At 37.2% G+C, this 26,806-nt stretch overlaps 2 protein-coding genes across 3 annotated transcripts in view; one reads left to right on the forward strand and one right to left on the reverse strand.

Moving 5' to 3' along the window:
- NDUFAF2 (NADH:ubiquinone oxidoreductase complex assembly factor 2) overlaps window positions 1-958 on the reverse strand; it is a 157,286-nt gene extending 156,328 nt beyond the window's left edge. Inside the window, exon 1 of the mRNA XM_080803707.1 lies at window positions 739-958. Coding sequence (XP_080659833.1) covers window positions 739-865 — 127 coding nt within the window. The 5' untranslated portion in view covers window positions 866-958. The remainder of the gene's footprint in view (window positions 1-738) is intronic.
- A 91-nt stretch (window positions 959-1,049) lies between these two features.
- Window positions 1,050-26,806, forward strand: part of ERCC8 (ERCC excision repair 8, CSA ubiquitin ligase complex subunit) — a 61,916-nt gene continuing 36,159 nt past the window's right edge. Inside the window, exons 1-4 of one of the 2 annotated variants that reach the window (XM_080803356.1) lie at window positions 1,050-1,180; window positions 11,111-11,206; window positions 16,693-16,794; window positions 20,371-20,494. In XM_080803356.1, the coding sequence (XP_080659482.1) occupies window positions 1,104-1,180; window positions 11,111-11,206; window positions 16,693-16,794; window positions 20,371-20,494 (399 nt within the window). In that variant the 5' untranslated portion in view covers window positions 1,050-1,103. The remainder of the gene's footprint in view (window positions 1,181-11,110; window positions 11,207-16,692; window positions 16,795-20,370; window positions 20,495-26,806) is intronic. The other variant, XM_080803357.1, reaches the window with a different exon arrangement.

Consider the following 26,806-nt stretch of genomic DNA (forward strand, 5'->3'; position numbering starts at 1 on the left):
CACATGGAAGAGGTTATAACGGCTGCTACGTGATGTGATTTCAAACGAAAGGAACGTCCCCTAACTCCCCAAACTCCACTACTTTGCATGAACCCTAGGAAACACCACTATTAGAGCAATGATCTTAAAGTGAGCTCCACGGGGTTTTGGAGTGCAAATTCATGGGAAAGGGAACATAAAACCTTGTGAGGATCTTTTCTCCACAGTGTGCACAGTTCCACTTCTGACAGTTGGACGAAGGTGACGCGTGAGGCCAGCGCCATAGCTACTGAAAAAGGTCAACACCAGGAAAGAGGCAAGCGGAGGGCGGCCTGGTCGCCAAGAAGGGTGCAGGAGGAGGAAAAGCAGCTTCCCGGCCTTCCTAAGGCCCTCTGGAAAAAGACCTCCGAAGACTTGTCCCTTTCTGGGTCGCCTAGTGGCCGGGACCAGCGCCGGGGCGTCGTCAGCGGGTGGGCTCTTGATCCCGGGAGGAGAGAGCTGCGTGGGCGGTGCGGCGCCCGCGCGGGTAGCGGCCGGTGACACCTCACCTAGCCGCTGCAACCCACGAACCACGGGCACACTGCGGGCTGGGCCGCGGCTCCAAGTGCTCAGCTCAGAGTAAAGGGGAGACAGGGGGGAATGAATTTGGGCTGTCCCCCCAGGTGACATCCCAGCCCTCGCACGCTGTTAGTTTACGAGACACTCTCACGTTTCCCTTATTTACTGACCGCTCAACCGCTCCTCTCGCTGTCATCTCACCTCTCCAGTTCTTGTATTCCGGGACATAGTAGTAATTGTTCCCAAACTGGTCTGTGCCTACTTGCTGCTTCGCTTCCTTTGACAGCGCTCTCCATAAGGCGCGGAACAAATTCTGAGACCAACCCATGCCGTCGGCCGGGATTCAAGCACAAATCGCAGCCGGATCCGCCACGACGGAAACACAAACGTTCGCCAGCCGCGGGCCCCGCCCACCCACTCCGTCGTCCTCACGCCCTTCTAGTAACGGCGTTCACCATTGGTCGGATGGTACGTTGCTTGGCCAATAGGAGATTCCACTGTTACAGCCCGGCCTCCGAGCTCTGTCATGGCGGCGTCCAGTTTTCGGGCCAGTGTGAAGGAACGGAATGTTAGGGTTTTTATTAGCGAGACAGGCGGGTTTGGACGACCCTCTTCGCCTCCGGAGAGCGGAGTCCACACGGAGGTAAAGAAAACCTTTTTTTTTTCCCTCAAACGGGCCATTTCAAATATGGACCAATTTCTGTGTTAGTCTTGCCTCCCACTTTCCCGCCTTATTATCACCTTACTTTCACCAAACTAGACTTTAATTTCTTCGCTTACGAAAATAAGATGCCTTCTACATACCTGTAGGCTGGTGTATGCACACGCGGCTTCTGGGGAAGATCCTTTAGTTTTATCTTACTCCTTTTCCCTCCCATTACATTTCCTCCCCACTCCCCAAGGAATAACTACTCTCCTAGGATTCCTTCATTCGTTCAGTCGATATATTTACTGAGCATTTGTTTGCCAAGCATTATGTTAAGGGCAGAGCATTGGCCAGGAATTGAACAAAGTTTACCATGCCTAGAGCAGACAAGGGGACCATTGACAAGAGATGAAGCTGGAGATGTAGTCCGGCGCTAGGTGAGGAAGATCCTTGTGTAGTTGGTAAACAGGTATGGAGATGAGAAGAAGGTGACAGTGGATTTTGTCATCTACTTGGAGAATGGATTGAAGTTGAGAGTCAGAGTGAGAGTCAAGTTAGGTAACTGTTCCAGTTGTCCAGAAGACAGCAGATGGAAGCCTGGGAAATGGCGGTTGGGTTGAAAATGGTGAAGACTTTCAAAATATATATATTTATTTAAGAAATAGAATCAACCAGCCATGTAAATTGGTTGATTCTAGTAAATAATGGAAAAAGTCAACAGTGATTCCCAGGTATGTGCTTTTTATGTAGCAGAGTGAATGTAACTTGCCCATATTGACTTTTCCATATTACTTTAAAAAATTTTTTAAAGGTTTTATCTACCCATTTGAGAGAGAAAGAGCAGGAGCATGGGGGAGGGCCAGGTGGAGAGGGACAAACAGACTCCCCAGTGAGTGGGGAGCCCAGGACCCTGAGATTATGACCAGAACTGACATCAGATTCGTAACTGACTTGAGCCACCTAGGCACCCCTTCCCATATTGCTTTCAGAGAACCTGTGAAGAGGAGGACAAAGTTGAGTGTACATATTTAATGCTCAGAAGAAATTGAGATATCTTTAATGTGAGATGCCATGAAGTGAGGTGGAGATGAGATCATCTAGGCATTACTTGTAGAGTAAGAAAAGCAGTTCAGTGACCAAAAATCTGAGAAACATCAACATTTAAAGTTAGGAAGAAGAAGAGACTAAAAATGAACTGTGGCAGCAAAACCAGGGCAACAAAATGTCTCATAACCTGAAAGAAGAGGAAGCCCTTATATGTCGTTTGCTGGGCCTAGCCCTGTTCTTGCTCTTAGTGGTTCTCCATCCCATCACTCTGCTTATCTGTTCAATTTATTACTACTGAAATTGTATTATGTGCATATTTTCTTATTAGTATATTGTCTTGACCTCTGAGAAAAGAGACATGAGAAAGGAGATGCAGAAGAGTTTCTGTTGAGTGAATAGCATGCATTCAAGAAATAGGAATAAAGGGAACTAAAAGTGTGCATTATATTTAACCAACAGTGTGAAAACTGATGGCCTTGGGAAGAGCATTTTCAGGAGAATCATGCGAATAAAGTAAGATTTCAGTGAGTTGAAGAATGCCAGGAAAAGAAGTAGGAACTGCCAACACTGATGGCTTTTTAAAGAAACTTAAGGAGAGAAAAGCAGAATACAGTTGCTTATTGAAAAACTGATGGATATGATTTTTTTCTAATATCCCAAAAGAAGACTTACCTGCTGCATTAGTTATCAGTGGGTGGGTAACAAAGTACCCCATGCATAAGTTATCAGTGAGAGGGTAACAAAGTACCCTCTAAAACTTAGCTTAAAACAACAAAAGGTTTATTAACTCACAAGTGTTGGGGTCAGGAATCGGTGTGTGTCTTAGCTAGGTCTTCTGGCTCAGAGTCTCTCAGAAGGCTGCAATGAAGATATTGACTGGGATTATAGTCATTTCAAGACTGGACTCTGGAAGGATCCACTTTCAAACTCACTCAGGACAGGATTTAGTTCTTCCCTGACTTTGGTCCAGAGGTCTCCCTCAGTTCCAGTTATTTTTCACATAGACCTCTCAAATCGCAACATGATAGCTGGCTTTCATCAAAGCAAGAAAGAAAGAGAGCAGGAAAGGGCAAGCAAGATGTGAGCCAGATTCCTTATAATCTGATCTCAGAAATGGTATCTCATCAGTTTTGTTGTATTCTGTTCAGGAGAAGTGAGTCATTGGGTCTAGCCCACACTCAAGGACACAAGGAAAGGAAATTACCTGCAGGTGTGACTACCAGGAGGCGGAGACAATGGAAGTCACCTTCTAGGTTCCCTACCACAGCTGAAAACAGACAAAAATAATAAATTATTGTAATGCATTGTAATAATCTTTTACCTGTTTTTGGCAAGCAATTTACATGATATTTTGTGTTCTAAAATGTTGTATCAGACTTACATTTAGTATTATGCTTTTAGAATGGACAAATGTTTCAGATATTACATGTAATTTCAACTAAATAAGTAAACAATCTTTTAGCTACATTTTGATCAATTTTAAACATGTTTGGGCTGCATCTACAGTTAGCCCTCTGTCTCTACCTCCTTTCAGTGCAGAGTTGACAGTAATTCCTATCCAGCTCAGTGATCCACTCTAATAAAAGCATACAGACATATCCAGAGTTTATAGTGATTTCGGAAACTCAAAATGTATGTTTGTCAAAACTGATCAATCTCCTCTGATAATCTGGCTTGTTTCCACCAAGTAGTTTTCAGTTCTTCCATTAGCATTAGCAAATTAAACATTGGAAAGTGAATGAACTTGACTGTAAGACCTTTAGTTTTACTGAAAATAGCTGTACTTTTTTGAAAAGAAGCAACATTAGTTTTTCCCTAGTAAGTTCAGAAGTCTTATCATATCAGTAATAATTTAAATCATGTGAGCTACTGAGGGTCTAAAATACTGGGTTTCTCCAGATTCTTTTAATCCCAAATAGACCTCTGTCTGACAATGCAGCTAAGTATCACTCTGTTAAAATTCCATGACCTAAACATCTTCATTAGAAGAAGTACAGTTTTGAAATAGTGAATGTCTCCTTAGAATGTCACCAGATTAATCCATCTGTGAATGGATTTCACTTCCCGTGTAAAACATGCTGCTTCCCCCAGCATACTTCACACTTGTGACTAAAAACCTATAATCTAGTAATCCCATAGGCATCCCTCCCACCAGTTTCTTTATATGCTTATCAAAAATCTGTATTTGTCCCTAATTCTGATAATGCCAGTTTTATTTTTCTGATTATGCCATTTTAATAAGAACTAATGAACTACAAAGTCAAAAAGAATTGTTATTCTTAAACTAAATGGACCACTTTTTAAATGATCCAAACAAATTGTTTAAAATAAAGTGCTTTTAATGAGGTATTATTGAGAAAATCATATTATGAAAGACTGGAGGAAATTAATAAGAACAGTTTGTTTCAACTTTGCCATAATATTGGAATCACCTAAGGTGATTTGGAAAAAATACTTTGGAAAAAGTATTCATGCCAAGGTTGCAACCCCAGAAATTCTGATTTAACTGAATTAAATTTAATTAATTAATTAATTAATTCTGGAATTTCTTTAGAGCTCCATAGGTGATAATAGTGTATGGCCAGGACTGACAACCATTGCTTGAGAAAGATTCCACATTCAATTGCATGTCTTGAGATTCCATAGTCATTTGTTTTGCATATGCCTTAAATGTTTACTCAATTAAAATGATAAGTTAATAATAAAACATTTTTAAATTTTAATTTATTTATTTATTGAGAGAGTACACACACACATGCACACTTGCAAGCAGGGGAGGGGCAGAGAGAGAGGGAGAGAATCTTAAGCAGGGTCTATGCTCAGTGCAGAGCTTGACACAGAGCCCAGTCTCATGACCCTGAGTCAAAATCAAGAGTGGGACACTTAACCGATTAAGTCACGCCAGATCCCCAAATAAAACATATTTTTGAAAATCATAGAGTACATATAGTTGTGGGTATGGTTTGTAAAAGAAGATGATGTGGCATTCCATTCAGCATATTTAACTCTACTTCAAACAACTGGCATATAAATATTCTGATAGTCCTTGCTTTGCATAATCAGTGGATGGGGAACAATTACCATTGTTCTGTGATATTTAAAATTTCTTTGTCAAACAGTAAACTTTTCTTGTTAACATTGTTTATTAACATATTATTTGTTTCAGGGATACAGGTCTTTGATTCATCAGTCTTACACAATTCACAGCACTTACCATAGCACATACCCTCCCCAATGTCCATCACCCAGCCACTCCATCCCTCCCACTCCCCTCCCTTCCAGCAACCCTAGTTTGTTTCCTGAGATTAAGAGTCTCTTACGGTTTGTTTCCCTCTCTAGTTTCATCTTTCATTTTTCCCTATGATCCTCTGTCTTGTTTCTCTAATTCTTCATATCAGTGAGATCATATGATAATTGTCTTTCTCTGATTGACTTATTTTGCTTAGTATAATACCCTCTAGTTCTAGACACGTCATTGCATACGGCAAGATTTGGGGTTTTTTTTGATAGCTGCATAGTACTCCGTTGTGTATATATACAACATCTTTATCCATTCATCTGTTGATGGACATCTATGCTCTTCCCATAGTTTGGCTATTGTGGACATTGCTGCTATAAACATTGGGGTGCACGTGCCCCTTCAAAGCAGTAAACTTTTACTGTCATAAAAATAGGCAAGAAATGAAAAAATAGTGAAGCTAATATTAGTACGCTGTAATAGAAGACATTAGAAACAATGAAAACTCAGTTATTTCTTTGTTTAAAGAAAAATCCATCTGAAATCAAGAGTAGTTTGAGTGGCACTGATCTTCTCATTGTATAACTTCTAATGCAAGTTGAGTATATTTCTATATTTTGGCTAATTATCATTCTTTCTGAATCAGATTCCAACATTTTGTCCTTTGCATTTCAGTGTCATGAAATATCTCTGAGAGTTTTTAATGTAAACGTTTTTGCCAGTGTCATTTCCTCTCAGACCTCTTCAGCCTTCTCATCACAACCACTTTTCCTCATTTATTTGGATAAGTTCACTCACCTGCATTGATTTCCTCAGTCTTTCTCTAGAGAGTCTCAAATGGCCACAGTGTCAACATTTCCACAGTCAGCTATTTCTTCTGTAACTCCATTTACATTCCATTTGAGTTTTATTTCCAGTATTATCACTTAGCTTATTTTTGGTGCACTTCCATTTTGTTGGTCAGTTCCCTCTTTTCAGTATCCATTTTTCTAAAATTTCATACAAGTTTATCTCAGAAGCACAGAACTTTGCAGTCTCTGTATGAATTGAATAACAAATCCACAGTAACCAGTCACCTGCAGACTTTGAAAGTAGTCATGTAAATTGCTCACGAGTTATGATGTTCATGTTATTTTTGTAGTGATTTGTGGACTGAAAAGCTGGGAGCCAACTTTGTGCTTTGTGCTATTAGTCACAATTAATACACCATGGCAACTGAATTTTGAAACATATTGTTTGGGGGTCTGGTTATTTCAATCATGGTAACTTCCATTCTGTGCTTCATTTGCAAACTGTGCAAAGTGAGGATTGCTTATATATTTAAGTTGAGATAAAGTGTTGAAGGTAGTGTTTCTTTTTAAAGATTCCCCTCATTAAGTGATGTCTTTGCTTAACTAAACAACTACACAGTCCTTTTTTATTTCAGGAAGATGTCTACTCTAATTTACCCCAATTTCTTCATTGTCAATGATTAAGGGCAAAAGCATAAACACTGATGTGCAAAGTTTACAATTCTTACCTACCTTTTTTTTTTTTTTACAACTTTCTTGAGGTATAATTGACACACAGTAAACTGCACATTAAATTAAAGTAAACAGTTGGATGGGTTTTGACATACATACATGCTTTTGAAGCCATCACCACCAAAATAACTAATATCCATAAGCCAAAAATTGCATCCTAACTTTTTGTAATGCTTCTTTTTATTTCTTTCCCTGCTTCATGCTGTTCTATTCCAGGAAACCACTCCTCTGCTTACTGTCAGCATAGATTACTTGCATATTCCAGAATTTTGTATAAATTATGCTTTTTCTGGTCTTTTCATTCAGCGTAATTATTTTGAAATTTCTCCTTTTGATTCTTTTTTACTGTTGAGAAATACTGTGTTCTGTGGATATATCACAGTTTATTTATCCATTCACTTGTTGATGGCATTTAAGTGTTTCCAGTTTTGGGCAATTACATATAAAGTTGCTGTGAATGTTCATGTACGAGTCTTTGTGTGGAAATGTACTTTTATTTCTCTTGGCTGCATGCCTAACAGGGGAATGACTAGAGCCTGTGTTTCACTTTTTAGAAACTGGTAGTTTTCTAGAAGCTTAACATTCCCACCAGTGAGGGATGAGAGTGCTGGTTGCTCCACATTTTTCCCCCTTTCCTGCTTTTTTGGGAATTATTTGAGCATTATTTAATATTCCATTTTATCTCTTGTGACATCTTGTTATATAATTGTTTTTGGTGATTGCTCTAGGAATTATAAAACATCCATTTAACTTTTCATTCTCTGCTTAGAATCAATATTTTAGTATATGTGCTGCCGAAGCGAGCACTAGAATCAATATTTTACTGCTTCATTTGGCATATAGAAACTTCATCACTCTTTATTCTCCATCATATATGTTGTCTCACATGTTGCATTTACATACATTGTAAACCCCATCAGATAATGTTATACATTTTTTTTCAGCTATCAAGCATACTTTGTCAGTTTTATTTGCCTAGATATTTATCTTTTCTGTTGCTCTGTCCTCAATCCTGATATCCCAAGTTTTCAAATATCATTTCCCTTCTGTCTGAAGGACTTTATCTGTTCTTTTAGAGCATGAACCAGAATTTCTGGCATGTGCATGCATGTATTTAACATGTGCCAAAATTCCAGACACCCAGAAGGACAGCAGGTATTCATCACAGAGCACCTTGTTGGCTCCACATAGTTGAGGCTCAGTGAACCACTCTTATCCAGGAATGATGAGAACCCTCCTGAAATCACAGAAGGAGACAAAGGCCAATCTTGCAAGTAGGCCTTTCTAAGGATAGCAGTCTCTGGCATGCTGTGTTAACTCTTTTTTTGCACACCTTGCCTCCTTCCACACACACCCTACCCTTGTTTACCTACCATATTACCCTCTTACTTTTCTTCATTTAACCCCTTTTAGTTCCCTTAAAATTCAGTCCTAAAGTCTTTAGGTAGGCTTCCATACACAGGCTTCCATACACAGGCTGGAATTAGAGTGAGCAGGCTGAGGAGGTAGTCTGTGGGGACTGACAAGCTCAGGTGATAGGAGTGTTAGGGGAGGCAGAAATCAAAGCCCATGCCTGGTAAGCAATTTTCTTGTTGGGGATGGGGATGGTATTGGTGATGGGAGATTGGTTACATTCATTTGTATTGTTCAGATAAATAAACATATTAATGATAGTAAGAGCTACATTTCTCACTGTTCAGAGAAAGGAACTCAAGGAAGGGGTAATTACCTTTGTTCGTGTTTGTATGGTATTTTACTGGTTACGAGAAGCACAGATTACTGTTATTTGAAAAATCATCAAATATGAGTGCCTGGGTGGCTCAATCAGTTAAGCATCTCAGTCTTGATTTTGGCTCAGGTCAGGATCTCAGGGTTGTGAGATCCAGACTTGTGTTGGGGCTTAAGATTCTCTCCTTCTCCCTCTCCCCTCCCCCATCCCACCTCACCCATGCTCGCTCACTCTCAAAAAAAAAAAAAGTAAAATTGAAAAATAGAAAAATATTTTAAGAAGAAATGGGAATTTCACCAAAAAATGTGAAAAATTATTTTCTGATGAAATACTGAAGCTCAGAGATGGCAGAACAGCATAATGGTTTGGAGAGAAAGTGTCAAGAGTTCAGATCCCAGTTCGGCCAGCTATTAGATGTATGGTGTTAGACAGATTACTTATGTCTTAGATTTATAATCAGAAAGAACAGTTACTAATATAACCTACCACCTAGGAAATCTATCAGTTCAGATTAACACTTATTACACTTATTTTACTATTAATCACAGTGTCGACTAATGGTAGGCTCTTAATATTAGCTGTTACTGTTACTGATCAAAGTCAGAAAAGTAGGAAGTGTTAGACTGGATATTTGAACCTAAGGCTAAACTGTTTGTGAAAACAAAGGCCTCTGTATATCTTTAAATCAAACATTTAATATGCAAAAATGATTATTAAAATGTTTATAATGTTTATATACTGCTACTGTAAGGACATAAAAGTATCAATTTATACCTTTTCTAGCACTGTGCATTTTTATTTTTTTTTTAAATTGACGCATAAGCTGAAATTTTTCATATAGATGGCATCATGTTGGTCAGTAATGAATTCAGAAATCATTCTAGTTAAATTAACGTAAATGTTCCTTAACATCCAAAAGACTAAGACATTCTAATAAGACATTCACTGGGCACTTACTAGTCATTGTAATGAGCACTTTTCATGTATTAACTCATTTAATCTTAATATCCTTTTCAGAATAATGATGGTTTATAGTTATGTAATATAAGAAATTTCATTCAACTTAATTTGTAAGAGTACTTGTTAATGATCTTTTTATAGATAGTTAATTGGATTTTTAAAAGTGTGCTTAATTTTTGTTTGAACATACTCATTGTATTTTACCTAAGGCCTAGAAACACTTCAGGGAATTTTTTAAAAAATACTGTAATTTGTGGTGCCTGGGTGGCTCAGTGGGTTAAAGCCTCTGCCTTTAGCTCAGGTGATGATCTCAGAGTCCTGGGATCGAACCCCACATCAGGCTCTCTGGTCCACGGGGAGCCTGCTTCCTCCTCTCTCTCTCTGCCTGCCTCTCTGCCTACTTGTGATCTCTGTCAAATAAATAAATAAAAATCTTAAAAAAAAAAAAAAACTGTAATTAAAGCTTTTGTCCACTAGGTGTCCTCAGTTAAGTTTAAGATATCAGAATTTAACTTTTCATGAAAGTTTATTTCAGTTTCTAAATACATTAATAAAAACGTAATGAAGTGGGACGCCTGGGTGGCTCAGTTGGTTAAGCGGCTGCCTTCGGCTCAGGTCATGATCCCAGCGTCCTGGGATCGAGTCCCACATCGGGCTCCTTGCTCCTCAGGGAGCCTGCTTCTTCCTCTGCCACTCTGTCTGCCTGTGCGCTCCTCTCTCTCTCTCTCTCTCTCTCTCTGACAAATAAATAAATAAAATCTTAAAAAAAAAAAACCGTAATGAAGTACCTGGAGAAATTCTTTACATGTAATTGTTCCTGTTGGTATTTTTTTAAAACTCATGTAAGGTCTTTAAAAATCTATAAATACCTTTTTTTTAAAGATTTTATTTATTTTATTATTATTTACTGGACACACAGAGAGAGATCACAAGTGGGCAGAGCAGCAGGCAGAGATAGAGGGGGAAGCAGGCTCCCTGCTGAGCAGAAAGCCTGATGCGGGGCTCAATCCCAAGACCTTGAGATCATGACCTGAGCCGAAGGCAGAGGCTTAACCCACTGAGCCACCCAGGCGCCCCTCCATTTTTTTGATTTGTCAGAGAGAGGGAGAGTACGAGCACAAGCAGGGGGAGCGGCAGGCCAAGGGAGAAGCAAGCTCCCTGCTGAGCAAGGAGCCCGATGTGGGACTCAATTCCAGAACCTGGGCATCGTGAGCTGACCCGAAGGCAGCAGCTTAACCAACTTAGCCACCCAGGGATCCCGTAAATCTATAAATACCTTTGGATGTGTGGTAGAAGATTTAAGCATTACTTGCAGTTTTTGTACTACATGTAATTTTGGTGAAATAAGGATGTTTTTATGCTTAAATTACTTTATTATTGTTTAGTTTTATCTTTCCTTTCACCCTTTTCCATTTTTCTTTTTTTTGAAGGGTTTTGGGACTGGAGTTAAACAAAGACAGAGATGTTGAAAGGATCCATGGCAGTGGAGTTAACACCCTTGACATTGAACCTGTTGAAGCAAGATAGTAAGTTTATAAATTTAACGGCCTTTTTTTTGTTGTTCAAAGTGAGATGTAGTAAAATCTTGCTTTCAAATTACTTACGTAAAGGTTCACAAAAAGTAGTAAAATTTCTAAATTGTGGCATTATAAATCTGACATTACTAATTTAATAAATAAGATCACACCCTTAAAATGTTGCCAGGTAAACATTTCCAAACTACTTTATATAAATATATTCATTGTAACCGACATGGAACTTCCTTTGATACAGAGGGCTTTTAAGTGCTAGGGTATGTGCTTTAGGTACCAATTTAAAACAGAGTTGCTATTCTGAAGGAGTTTAATGGGAAAAGAAATAGAATATAAAAAGTGAAACTATATGTTGGAGAATTAAGCTTGTAGAAATCCAGACCTTTATTTGAGCTCCTCCTCCTGGGCTTTTCACTTAGCAGCTAAGTGACCTTCAGCAGTTGACCTAACCTTTTTTTTTTTTTTTTTAATTTTATTTATTTATTTGACAGACAGAGATCACAAGTAGGCAGAGAGGCAGGCAGAGAGAGAGGAGGAAGCAGGCTCCCCACTGAGCAGAGAGCCCGATGCGGGGCTCGATCCCAGGACCCTGGGATCATGACCTGAGCCGAAGGCAGAGGCTTTAACCCACTGAGCCACCCAGGCGCCCCTGACCTAACCTTTTTAATCCTCACTTGCCTTAGCTATACAGTGCTAACAATAATAGTTACCTGATAAGTTTGTTGTAATTTAATTGAGATTTTATGTGTAACATGATTAGCATAGGACCTGGCATATCATAAATGGTTGCCTCTACTCCTATTAATCAAAAGCATTATCACCTATACTTTTACTCCTTTGAGTCCATTGTCCATACAACAGCCAGAGTGCTTTGAAAAATGCAAATATGAACATGTCATCCCCCCCACTTAAAACATCTTGATCCCATATTACTCTTACAAGAAATTTCTAAAAGCTTCATGTGGTGTGTAGTTAGAACAAGTATAACAGTAACTGAAGTTTGTTGTATCATGTGTTTGGCATTGCCCCAGAGTTTTTACATTATAATGAAGTGTTACTGTTATTTACATTAAAATGAACCAGACAGGTTTGACAGAATTCTCTTTTTAATTTTCAGCCACTGTCATAGTCCCAGCTAGTAGTATATGGGAAACATGAACAGTGAACACATTCTCACTTTAGCACATGGTTAAATCTAAGATGATCAGCAATAATTCTTTTCTTTGTTCTGAACTTTTCCAGATGCAACATAGCACTTCGCATTCAAGGTCAGCTGTGGGCCATTTGCTTATAAAATAATGACACTAACAGAAAGGGATAGCTGATTTCTTTTGATCATGGGTACTGGTGGAAAAGGTATTCAGTGGTGCTTTTCCAGCCAACCATTTGGAATAGAGATCATTTGTCTAACCTGTGAAGTACATGAAGCCAGTAGGCTACCAGTTGTCCAAGTCAATGAGAAATATGAGAAATTACAAATTATATGTGCATAAAATATGTGTGAGAAATAAAGGCTGAGGAGTCTTTTTGCGGAACATATTGAGAAAAGTCAAGATTCTTACTACAGTGCTTTTCATCTTTGCGTGGTGAAATCTATAACTATTTCACTTGTTTGCCAAGACTTGTATTTTGCATTAAATCCTTTTGGCAGCAAAGAGAATAATAAAAAGCAAAATGCATGTTTAATGGAAAATTAAATATTGATATTTTTCTTAAGAAAGTCAGTGCACATATAATTTGCTCAAAATATTTTTTAATATTTACTGACCATCATGAGAGTTTCAGTGATATCACTGAAACCAGAACAGAAACCAGAATATGCACATCTGGTAAAGAAGCATTTATTTCCAAAGTTAGGAGTTATTTTAAGAAGTCTCCCTGAAAGTAATGTTTTCACAAGTGCAATTGCATAAAGCACATTTGCATATCATTCTGTGAAGCTTGAATTTTCTTTGATAGCTTCTAAATTCTTCTAAGCTATTGTTGTTCATCTTTAATAACAGGTTTCTTGTCCATATAAAAACATGAAATTATATCTCTTACTGTGATTACTCTATAAGCAGAATAATAACCTCACAGTTAAATAATGTCATTGTTCACAGACCCTTCAAATTCAGAATCATTTCTTTCCAATAGTGGTTCAGTTGTTCCACCCAATTAATAGAATCCAAGGAAAGCTTTTGGAAACCATTCTAGCAAAGATGAAACATCTGTCATTATTATAAATACAAATTAAATTCAGTTAAAATGTCCACTTTGAATATGATTTTTTGTTTTTGCATTAAGAATACATGCAGTGCCATGGTTAAAAAAAAAAGTATTTCACAAAATTAAAATAGGAAGCAAAAGTATTTTCAGAACTCATTTTGATGTTTTGATATGCAAGTAACTCATAGTTGTGCCCAAACAAGCTGCAAGATTCTATCAATGAAAATAAAAATTGTAGTTGTTAAAATTTATAAATATTTTCCTATATATATACTTAGTTAACTACAAAAGTTTTGTGGTGAACACTTTAGCGTGGCATTACTTGCTGTCTTTTTTTACTATCCATCATCAATCAGATTTTTAGAACTGTTTCAGTGAAGAACTTTGAAGAATTACTTTTAAATAAACCTATTGTCCTACAAATTGGTATTGAATTTTTCTTAAAACAAGTCTGTAAATCAGTGCTGCTTGGACATACTTTTGGTTCATGTACCCTTTGTAACTGGTTAACAACAAGATAAGGAGCTTGTACCAGAATGTAAGTTTAGTACATCACTAAGCACACAATTTATTTTTAACAGCATGACTTTCTCAGTGAAGAATGAATCGTGTTCATTTGTGGCACAAGTTCCTTATCTTGCACTTTTAGTAACAAAGAAACTAAAGAGGGCAATATAAAACAATTAATGTATAACACTTAGAACAAGTATAAATGATCAGATATCACCAAAAACCACAAAATATGGATGACTGGGAACAAATCACTGAGAATTACAAGATCTGTGTGGTATCAGCTTCTATATCAGAAGAGACAGTGAAAACCAGTGGAACATCTAGTAGACCTGCTAACTCCAAAATAACCAACGTTACTTGAAAGGTCAGCAAGCTGTTTTGACTACAGTGGTAACACTGGGAGAGGATGACATACTCCCAATTATTAAGGGGTTCACATTAAGACTGGAAGGGGCTGGAGTTTTCTGGGCCCTATGATCTCTCCAGCTAATCAACTGAAGATCTCCTAAAGGGCAAAACCCTATAGTGAGGAGAAACTGCTTGGAATAGAATCCAAATTGAGCAGTATAGGAACAGTAGAAACAGAGGGAAAAGATGGCCCAGGAAAAAAAATTGAGGAGGTAAACAGAACCAAGAAACCTTTGAAAGTGAGGTGCAATGTATTGAAAATTTTATTTAAAAAAAAAAAAGGAAGATATTCTAGAGATATAAAATTTAAATATTATTCTAAACCAAGACTCCTTTCTATAAAAGTTTTTAAAAATTAATTTCATGTAAATATGAGCAAAATAATAGGATTTGAATCAAAGTCCATTCAAAATTATTATAAGAACAAAGAGACAAAGTAATACCCCTTTAGACAGTGTAGCTGTGCCAGAAAGATATACCTATGAAATAGTTGAGAACGCTAACCTAGTATTTTAAAACTAGCCAAGTGTCATTTTAAAAAGATACAAGATCTGAAAGAAAAAAGTTGGAATTAAGAAAACTCAGAAATCAGGGGCGCCTGGGTGGCTCAGTGGGTTAAGCCTCTGCCTTCGGCTCAGGTCATGATCTCAGGGTCCTGGGATCGAGCCCCGCATCGGGCTCTTTGCTCAGCAGGGAACCTGCTTCCCCCTCTGTCTCTGTCTGCCTCTCTGCCTACTTATGATCTCTGTCTGTCAAATAAATAAATAAAATCTTTAAAAAAGAAAACTCAGAAATGAGATGAACAAACTCAAGAAAAAGTAATAAATGGCAAATATTTCAGAAATGAAGACTAAAGCATAAAGAACACAAGCAAATGAATACAAGAGGTAATAGCTTAGAAACAGATGGTAGAAAGGTGGATATTTTTAAAAATCAAGGAGAAATGGAGAAAGATAAAGAATTCAAGAAATGGGGACACATGTGGGAGATAGACAAAGAAGACCCAGCATACATTTAATAGGAATTCCCAGAGAAGAAACCCAAAGGAAGAGAACAGAGTCAATATTAAAGGTATACTCCAAGAAAAGTTTCCTAAAATAAATAAGATCTAAAACTACATATAAGGGAAAGAAAATCCTATTTTAACTAAACTAAACTTTCTAAACTAAACTTTCTTTATTCCCAAAGAAATGAAGCTTATTATCTCATATATTCAGGGAAATAAAACGTGAGTCAAGGGTTGTATATCCAGTCAGATTGATTTTCAAGTACAAAAGAACAGACAAATTGTCAATAACATATAAGAATTCAGGGGCTGTTGCTCTCATTAGCCCTTTCTTAGGAATTTACCAAAGAGTAAAATCAGAGAACCAGATGAGACAGAAACATGAGCTTTGCTTATGAACAATAAGATTAACAAATAGCAATTCTTCATTTAGATATATAAACCCATAGATCTGTCTTTTCTGCTAGATTGTAGACTCTTGAAAGACATAAACAATGCCTGTCTTACAGACAATTGTATTAGCAGATTGTATTAGCAGCACCTAACATTTCAGGTGGTCAAAGTTGAATAAAGTGAGTAAATGTGTTTTTAATATTAAATATAACATTTATTAATCCTTTATTTTTTATGAGGCAGTATAAAACTCAGATAAAACTTTTATCTTTACATCATCTTGATGACTTAGATGAAAATACACCCCATTTCACAAATGTTTGAAAGCTTAGACAGGTGAAGTAACTTGCCCAGAGTCAGATAACTAGTATCAGTAATAGCTGGTCTGATACCATTTTCATTTATCACAATTTTTTTAAGGATTTTTAAAATTTATTTGACAGAGATCATAAGTAGGCAGAGAGGCAGGCAGAGAGAGAGGAAGGGAAGCAGGCACTCTGCTGAGCAGAGAGCCCAATGCGGGGCTCGATCCCAGGACCCCGGGACCATGACCCCAGCGGAAGGCAGAGGCTTCAACCCACTGAGCCACCCAGGCGCCCCTATCACAATTTTAATTAAGATATTAAGAATCAGAGAAAAAAAAAGATATTAAGAATGACTTCATAATATTTTACTTTCTTAATTAAGATAGATTTTTTGCCATCTTGTTTTTACTGTCCTTTTTGGAATTATAAAGGTGAACTTTAAATGGTCACAGATCGAATCTTTCTATATTACTTCTACAAATACTAGATTGAGGAATTTTACTTTATTAAAAATTCTGTTAATGAAGGTTTACTCTGTATTATATTTGTGGACATAATACATTTGGGTGTTTATGGATCAGTAATTTTCAGAGGTATATAATGAAGTACATAAAATGACAAATTAATGTGAACTTTTTTATTATTAGCATGTTATCAGGTGGTTCAGATGGTGTGATTGTACTTTATGATCTTGAGAACTCCAGCAGACAACCTTATTACACATGTAAAGCAGTGTGTTCCGTTGGCAGGTGTGTATTAAAAATGTAATTCATGAACTTTTTGCTTTAAATGAAAAACATGAAAATAGCAGTCATATGATTGTTTCAGGCAGATTATTCAAATGTCACATTTCACATGGATATCCCTTGATGTTTTCTTGAGACTAAAAACCTTTGATCATGTCCTTTTTTTGTACACCTAGTTAGCATGCCGCAGTCACTAATCATAGTTTTTAGTACCACTTAGCATAAGATTTATTCCTAAGTCTTCCAGCTAATTATAAACAAAAATTTTATTTTTCAACTGATATTAAATAGAACAAAAAGATTAATGACTAGAAACAGTAAATATACTGGCAGTCCCTCACCAAACACATACATATATACACCTGTACACAACCATCTTATCTCTCTACCTACTCAAAGCTGCCTAACTTAACATACCTCTCTTTGTCCTAAGTCTCTGGACTATTCTTTACTGGCTTTCCAGTCTTGTGAGAATTATTTTTCAGCATCTAGAAAGATGTTTTGTGACTTATAATTTGTTCATAATGGTTACTTAATTCTTCCTTGTCACCTGTATCCAATCCAATATTTAGCACAGCTTTGAGGTAACGGGGAGAAAGGGTGTTGAGAAGATGCTTTCAAGAGGAAAAACTTCATGAACATTAATATCAACAATCACCCTGTATTAAAGCTGTTCCCACAGCACTAGAATAGGTACATAAGTCCATGGAGTATTTGGGAGGAGATTTGCAATTGTTTCTTGGCTCTGATGCTTCACTTTGGAAATAAAGATTTGGGACACTATTTCTCTGAACCTCAGATTATTTTGTTTTAGAGATAAATTATACCTGTCCTCTCATTCTTGTAAGGTTTTTTGTGAGTCTTAAATGAAATACTGTCTTTCAAAAAGCATGTTAAAAATTGTAACTGCACCGTGAAACAATATAATTATGGGGACACTTGGTACACAACAAGAGAGCACCTTAAGTAGTTTGAAACTTGGTTTCTAAGAGGCTTATACCATTTTATACTCTCACTGCACTCGTACCAAAAAAAACCCCTGAATTTAAGTGTAAGATAGTCATATTAATTCATTTAATTCATTATTTTCTTTTATCTTAAATAACATTTTAACATCGTTTAATTTGTTATATATCAAAATAGTATTTTCATATATACCACATGCTATCTAATGTTATTCCTGAGGAACTGTGATCTACTTTTCTGGTAGTTAAAGTCAAGTAAATGTTTAGTGTTTTAATCTTTTGTTTTACCATGACATTCTTGGATTCACTTTCTGTCTGTAAAAGCATAACTTTAAATGTAAATGGGCATACAGTGAACATGTTTGTAAAATGAGTTAAAGTAGCATTTTTTATATCTGAAGATTTGATAATCTAACTTTACAAAATAATTTCACTTTAAGTTTTTGTTAAGTTAATATGGCTTAGAATATTTGCTGATATTTATTTTTGCTTTACTTAATGCGTATGTTCTTAGGCACCTTTCTGTACCAAAATTCTCATTAAATGTAAATGAGAACAACAGGTCATACCTGATAAGATAATAATATAATATTTTGTTCTATTCTTAAATTTAAATTTAAAATATAAATGAGCTTTTATTTTTAATGAGTACATTAAAGATTTGTTTTACTATAACTGGAAAATCTTGGTATACATGAAGGGTTTTAGGAGCAAATAGAAATCAGTTCTCCTTGTTTTAAGCAGAAATTTATTGGAAAGAAATTTTGTATCTCAAGTAACTGGTGGGAAGGTAAGAGAATCAAATGTGGAAAAGGAGCGGAAGGTAAAAGAAACTAAGGCAAAGAAAACAATCGGGGTCACACCACAGGAACAATTTAGTTTGGGTTCTGCTACATGTCACCAACACAGACTCACAACTCCAAGACTATGAATAATTGTTAAATATCCCTGAGTTTTGCATTCCTACTTAGAGTTTTAGAGTCCCAGGCAGGTTTGGGGAAGTTTAAACCATATATCCATGCCCTTACTGCCAAGGGAAAGGGAAAGAAAATATCTGGAGTCCCTAGCTTTCTGTAACAAGAAGCAGTAAAATAAGGGAGATGTCCCTCAAATAGGAGGAGTTTGGATCCAACTTAAAAAAAAGTTCCAAGTATCCACTCCACAACCAAAAAGGCAAGTATCCACTATATAATCAAAATGTAATCATCCCTTTCCCAAAAGGTAATAGATCCTCAGTCTGCTTAATTACTACATCCAGCTCCAGTTCAAGATAAAGTCCATTCTTCCACTAGTTTTACATGATCTTTTATCGAATTATGCAACCTATGGACTCAGTTTGTTTTTAACCTGTATAAAATAATGGAGGCAAGCGAGAGGAAAGAAAATGGAAATCAGTTAAAATATATAAATTATACATGACATAGAAAGGAATCATGGGTAAACCCCATAGTCCCTTTTTGCAGCTCTCTCAATGCCAGAACTAAAGCATAGAACTTTAAGGCTTTACTTCATGTTCTCATTCATTCAAGTGCTTAGTGTCCTTCATCCTGTATTGATCCAAACCTTCACCTTTAGGAATCAGAAACCATGATAGTCCTATCTGTGTAGGATTTCAGTAGTCTTCTGTTAACTTTCGTTTATTCATTTTGTTATGGAAAATTTCCAGCATACACAAAAGGAGAGAGTAGTATAGTGAACTATGTACCCATCACACAGCTTCAGCAACTATCAGTCATGACCAGTCTTGTTTCATCTCTAACCCCACCCACCCACTGAGGATTATTTTGAAGCAAGTCCCAAAAGCATATTATTTCATTCATTATTGTTTATATCTCTAAAAATAGAGACTTTATTATCTCACGCAATAATTCCTGATATTAAATACCACTTTGGTGTTCAAATTTCCATCATCGTCTCATAAGGGTTACTTAATGACCAGTTTTTGTGAATTAAAATTTAGTAAAGTGATACATATACTGTATTTATCATCAGCTCAGAACATATACTGCTTCCTTTAGGACAGCATGTTTTCCTCATGAGGTAGTGTATTATAGCTACTATCATAACTGACTCTTCAACAGATCATGCTTCTGTAGGTGAAGGGATACATAAGAGTGGTGCCTTGGACATCTACCAATTAATTGCTTTCTTTTGACGTTGAGTAAATTCCTTGGTCAGAAGCAATAATGCATGGGATACCATGGAACTATCTATGTGAGGCATTCAACAATTCTAAGAATGATAATACTGATAAAATGGTTATTTGGGAAAAGCATATCCAAAATCAAAAAGGGTGTCTCTTCCAGTATGGAAAAATCAGTGCCCCTTCCATGAAGAGGTTCAGTATAGCTGGCTTATTCCTCCAGGCCCAACTACAGAAATAGGAAGGCTCCCATTTAATGACCCTTCATAGGAAGCCAGCCTCCACATTACGCTACGGAAGCCTGAAACTAGAGGTGCCTGGACATTCTCCTCTGGAGAGCTGAGATGCAGGCCTGTGATCTAGGTTTGGCCATTCATATTGTCCTACTTGAGACTGCTACTTGTTAGTATAGTATAAGTTTTGAAACACACGTAAATCAAGTATTTCTAAATTTTGATTGCTGTTTTGTAGAAACCATCCTGATGTTCACAAATACAGTGTGGAGACTGTACAGTGGTATCCTCATGACACCGGCATGTTTACTTCAAGCTCCTTTGATAAAACTCTGAAAGTGTGGGATACAAATACATTACAAGTAAGTATATTTTATATTAAAACCTTTCCAAAGGGGAATTGAACCTAAACCATTTTAGTGTGATTATTTGCCAAGATGTTATGTATGTGGTAGTTGAGGAGAGCTAGACTCCTTGAGTCCACGTCTTGGCTCTGCAGCTGACTAGCTCTGTGACATTAGGCAAGTGTCTGCACCTCTGTTTCAGTTTCCTCACTTGTGAATGGGGGTAGTGATTATATCTTATAGAATGGTTGTAAACATGTTGACATATGTAAAGTACCTAGAACAATGGTTAGCATATAGTAAGTACTCAAAAAACATTAGTTATTATTATTTTCTTTATTATTTGAAAATTATTATCTAGTGATCTAAGGAAGAAAATTGGATTTATCATCTATTGACCTAAAACCTTAAAGGAAAAGAAATTACTAATACCATTGTTTAGTAAAGGTAGACACTAAATAATAAAGGTAAATAATAAAAGGGCACCTAGGTGGCTCAGTTGGTTAAGTGTATGCTTTTGGCTCAGGTCATGATCCCAAGGTCCTGGGATGGAGCCCTACATCCAGCTCCCTGCTCAGCGGGGAGCCTGCTTCTCCTTCTCCTTCTGTCTGCTGCTCCACCTGCTTATACTGTCTCTCTTTTCCTCTCTCTGTGTCAAATAAATAAATAAAATCTTTAGAAGAAAGATAGATAATAAAAAATAGTTTTTATGATATTTGGTTAAATTTATATAACTAATGCTAATCCTTTCTCTGAATTCTGTCTCATGTGTCTCTACCTATCTACTAAACGAACCTCTCTCACTTGAATGTAGGTTAATCTCCTCAAGTGTAACAAGTTCAAATTGAACATGATCACTCCTCACATCCATTTCGTCCTCAAATCTTAGCAGTTCTTTCTTTAAACTCTCCCATGTTTTCTTCTCTTTCTCTCACCAACACTGTACATCTAGATTACTCCTAAAAACTCGTAAGTGGTATTCCTGCATTATTTCGCTTACCATATTTTCCATGGTAAGTTCTACACCAGAATTAACCTTAACTTATAAAGTGGTTTCATTGTGCCTCTACCCAAAACCTCTAAGGACTTCCATTGTCTCAATTCATCCTGGTATTCTAAGTTATCCCACCCTCAACCTCTACTCCCTCAACCTTAGCTTCTGCCTCTTTTTCACCTAAATTATTTGCTGTCTCTAAATGATCTTTTGTCTTCTGATCACATCTTTTTTTTTTTTTTTAAGATTTTATTTATTTATTTGACAGACAGATCACAAGTAGGCAGAGAGGCAGGCAGAGAGAGAGGGAGGAAGCAGGCTCCCCGCTGAGCAGAGAGCCCGATGCGGGGCTCGATCCCAGGACGCTGGGATCATGACCTGAGCCGAAGGCAGCGGCTTTAACCCACTGAGCCACCCAGGCGCCCCTACTGATCACATCTTCATTGTATTATAGTCCCTTTCTCAAGTTCCTTTCCCTATGCAACTATTTTGTCTCTTAATTGACCAAATTTTGTATCCTTTAACCAACATCTCCACATTTTGTGTTTCTCCCCTCCCCTACCAATCCCTCATAACCACCACTTTATTCTGTTTCTGTGAGTTTGACAATATTTTATTGTGTATTACTTACATGTGAAATCTACATAATATATAATAGTTATCATTCTGTGACTTATTTCACTTAGCATAATGCCCTTAAGGTCTATCTGTGTTGTCATAAATGGCAAGATATCCTCCTTTTTTGTGGCTGAATAATACTCCATTGTACAAAAATACCATATCTTCTATGTCTCTTCATACACTCATGGATACTTAGGTTGTTTTGATGACTTGGCTGTAATAAATAATGATGCAATGAACATGGAGGGTAAAGATATCTCTTCAGGATAGTGACTTTGTTTCCCTTGGATATATAGCTAGAGGTGGAGTTGCTGGATCATAAGGTAGTACTGTTTTTAATTTTTTGAGAAACCTCCCTTCTGGTTTCCACGGGCTGTACAAATTCACATTCCCACCAACAGTGCACAAGGGTTCTCTTTTTTCTCCATACCCTTACCAACACTTGTTACCTTTTGTCTTTTTGATATTAGCCATTCTAACAAGTGTGAGGTGATAGCTCACTGTGGTTTTGATTTGCATTTCCCTGATGATTACTGACGTTAAGTACTTTTTCATGTACCTAGTGGCCACTTGTATGTCTTCTTTAGAAAAATGCCTATTCACTTCCTCTGCCCATTTTTTAAATTGGATTGTTCATGGTTTTTGGCTATTGAGTTGTATGAGTTCTTTATATATTTTGGATGTTAACTCTGTATCAGAACACATGATTTGCAAATTTTTTCTCCCACTCAGCAGGCTGTCTTTTATCTTGTTGACGGTTCCCTTTGCTGTGCAGAATCTTTTTAGTTTGATGTATAGTTCCACTTGTGTATTTTCCCTTTGCTGCCTTTGTTTTTGGTGTCAAATCCAAAAAATCATCACCCAGAGACTGGTAACAGGGAGCTTACTGCTTTTGTTTTCTTCTAGGAGTTTTATGGTTTCAGGTCTTAAATTCAAGTCTTTAATCTAGTTTTTAAAGTCTTATTTGGAGCCCAGCTCATGACCCTGAGATCAAGAGTTGGACACTTAACAAACTTAGCCACCCAGGCACTCCTCAAGTCTTTAACATATTTTGTAATTTATTTATTTATTTATTTATTTTAAAGATTTTATTTATTTATTTGACAGACAGAGATCACAGGTAGGCAGAGAAGCAGCCAGAGAGAGAGGAAGGGAAGCAGGCTCCCTGCTGAGCAGAGAGCCTGATGCGGGGCTCCATTCCAGGACCCTGGGATCATGACCTGAGCCGAAGGCAGAGGCTTTAACCCACTGAGCCACCCAGGCGCCCCTGTAATTTATTTTTGTATGTAGTGTAAGAAAGTGGTCCAGTTTCACTCTTTTGCCTGTTGCTGTCTGATTTTCCTAATGCTGTTTCATGAAGAGACTCTCTTTTCTCCATTTTATATTGGCTCCTCTCTCATAAATTTATTGACTATATATGCATGGGTTTATTTCTGGGTTCTCTATTCTGTTCTGTTCATCATTGTGTTTGTTTAGTTTTTTTTTTTAAGATTTTATTTATTTATTTGACAGACAGAGATCACAAGTAGGCAGAGAGACAGGCAGAGAGAGAGGAGAAAGCAGGCTCTCCGTGGAGAAGAGAGCCCGATGTGGGGCTTGATCCCAGGACCCTGGGATCATGACTTGAGCCGAAGGCAGAGGCTTTAACCCACTGAGCCACCCAGGCGCCCCCATTGTGTTTGTTTTTATGCCACTACCATATTGTTTTGATTACTGTAATTTTGTAAAATAGTTTGAAATCAAGAAGTATGATACCTATAGCTTTTTTCTTCTTTCTCAAGATTGCTTTAGCTATTTGGGTTTTGGTGGTTCCATACAAATTTTAAGATTTATTTTTCTGTTTCTATAAAAATGCCATTGGAATTTTGATAGCACTTGCACTGAATCTGCAGATTGCTTTCACTAGTATGGACATTTTAATCATGTTAACACTTATAATCCATGAGCATGGAATAGCCTTTCATTTATTTGTGTCTTCAGTTTCTTTCATCAATATCTGATAGTTTACAGTTTATATATCTTTTACCTACTTGGTTTAATTTATTTCTAGGCATTCCATCCTTTTTGATGCAGCTATAAGTGGGATTATTTTCTTAATCCCTCTTTCTCATAGTTCATTATTGGTGTATAGAAACAACAGATTTTTATATATTGATTTTATATTCTTCAGCTTTATTGAATTTGTTTATTAGTTCAAAGATGTTTTTGGTGGAATATTTGGGGTTTTCTGTACATATTATCATATCATCTGCAAATAGAGTTCAAATTCTCCTTTAGTTTTGTGCTTTTTTTCCTTGTTTCATTCCCCAGGCCAGGATTTCTTCCTTTTCTTTTTTTTCTTTCTTTCTTTTTTTTTTTAGTGTTATTTATTTTAGAGACACAGAGAGAGAGAGAAAGAGAGCAGGAGCAGGAGGGGCAGAGGGAGAGGAAGGGAGAGAGAGAATCCTCAAGCAGACTCCAAGCTGAGCATGGACCCGGACATGGAGCTCAATCTTGTGACCCTGAGATCATGACCTGAGCCAAAACCTAGAGTTGAAAGCTTAACCTACTGTGCCACCCAGGCACCCTCTGGCTAGGACTTCCAATGCCAAGTTGAACAAAAGTGGTAAGGTATGGGCATCCTTGTCTTGTTCCTGATCTTAGAAAGAAAACAGTCTTCGAGGAGAAACTATCAGCTTCTCCTTGTTGAAGAAGAGGTGAGATTAGCTTGTGGGCTCATGAGATAAGCTTATAGGCTTATTACCTATCTATCTGTGTGTGTTTGTGTGTGTGTGTGTGTGTGTGTGTGTGTGTGTTCTTTATTATGTTGAGATCCTTTGCCTCTGTATTTGTTTTTTTTTTTTAATTTTTTTTTCATTTATTTATTTGTTAGAGAGAGAGCGAGCGAGCACAGGCAGACAGAGTGGCAGGCAGAGGCAGAGGGAGAAGCAGGCTCCCCGCCGAGCAAGGAGCCCGATGTGGGACTCGATCCCAGGACGCTGGGATCATGACCTGAGCCGAAGGCAGCCGCTTAACCAACTGAGCCACCCAGGCGTCCCTGTATTTGTTTTTTTTTTTCAGGAAAAAATGCATCATACTTTATAATAAAAGTCACTCTTCATTCCTGATTCTTCAAAAATTCTTAACATTCTAGGAACATAAGGGGAATTCCTTAATTTGCTAAGGAGTATCTATTTTTTTTTTAAGGATTTTATTTATTTCTTTCACAGATGGAGATCACAAGTAGGTAGAGAGGCAGGCAGAGAGAGGGGGGTAAGCAGGCTCTCCTCCGAGCAGAGCGCCCGATGCTGGGCTGGATCCCAGGACCCTGGGATCATGACCTGAGCTGAAGGTAGAGGCTTAACCCGCTGAGACACCCAGGCACTCCAGGAGTATCTATTTTTTTAAAACACACCTAAAGCAAACATTTTGTTTGATGGTAAATTATTGAGAGCTTTCCCTTTTGAGTTATCTCTATTATCCCCTCCCTTTAACATTATATGGGAAGTCCTAGGCAGTAAAAGAAAGCAAAAAAAAAAAAAGAGAGAGAGAGAAATGAAAGGAATTTAAACTGTCATTCACAGATGACATGATTGTGAGCATAGAAAATCCAAAGGAATCTCTAATCAATTATTAAAATTAATATGAGTAAACTTAGGAAAAATGCTGGATATAAGGTCAGTTGCATTTCTGAATTTGAGACACAAAGAATTATGAATTTTGGGAGTATTATCATTAACAATTGCATCAGAAATCATCATGTTCCTAGTAAGAAATTGAAAAGTGTACAAGACCACTCAACACCACACAGATAACTATAGAATAATTATGATACAAGTTAAGATTTAAATAAATGGTGGGATATACCATATTTAAGAATTAGAAAGATCAGTATTATAAAGGTACCAGTTTTACCCAGAGTAATCTATAGAATCAGTGCATTTCTTTAAATTTTTTTTTAAAGATTTTATTTATTTGTCAGAGAGAGAGAGGGAGAAAGAGTGAGCGAGCACAGGCAGAGGCAGAGAGAGAAGCAGGCTCCCTGCCAAGCAAGGAGCCCGATGTGGGACTCCATCCCAGGATGCTGGGATCATGACCTGAGCCGAAGGCAGCCACTTAACCAACTGAGCCACCCAGGCGTCCCTAGAATCAGCGCATTTCTAATCAAAATATTCACAGGACTCTTTTTTATGGAAGTGGGCTAAGACTATAAATTTAATTACACTAATTAAGGTGGTGTGGTATCAATAGAAGTGAAAAAAACAAGAACAGTGTAACAGGATAATCAAGAAACACACCTATACATATACCATCATTTGATTTATGACACAAGTAACACTGCACTACGTTGGGGAAGTAATGGCTTTTTCCACAGACTATGCTGGATCAATTAGGTATCCGTAAAAAATAAAACAAACAAAAAACCCCCAAAACTAATCTTTACCCTTACCCCACAACAGACAGAAAAGAAATCTACCAATTTCAGGTAGATTACTAGGTATAAAAACGTAAAATAAAACAATAAAACTTAAAGAAAAAAAAAACAGGAAAATATCTTCATGGTTCAAGATAGGTAAAAACACAAAAGGGTTTAAACCAAAAAGAGAAAGATTGACAAATTGAACTACATTAAGATTAGGAAGCTCTGTTCATCAAAAAACATTAAGAGAGTAAAAAAAGTAGGCCAAGAATTCAGTGGGAGATGATATATGTGACAGATGCATACATCTGAAAAA

Source organism: Martes martes (assembly GCF_963455335.1).
Source record: "Martes martes genome assembly, chromosome: 5".
In the NCBI taxonomy this organism is placed as follows: domain Eukaryota; kingdom Metazoa; phylum Chordata; class Mammalia; order Carnivora; family Mustelidae; genus Martes; species Martes martes.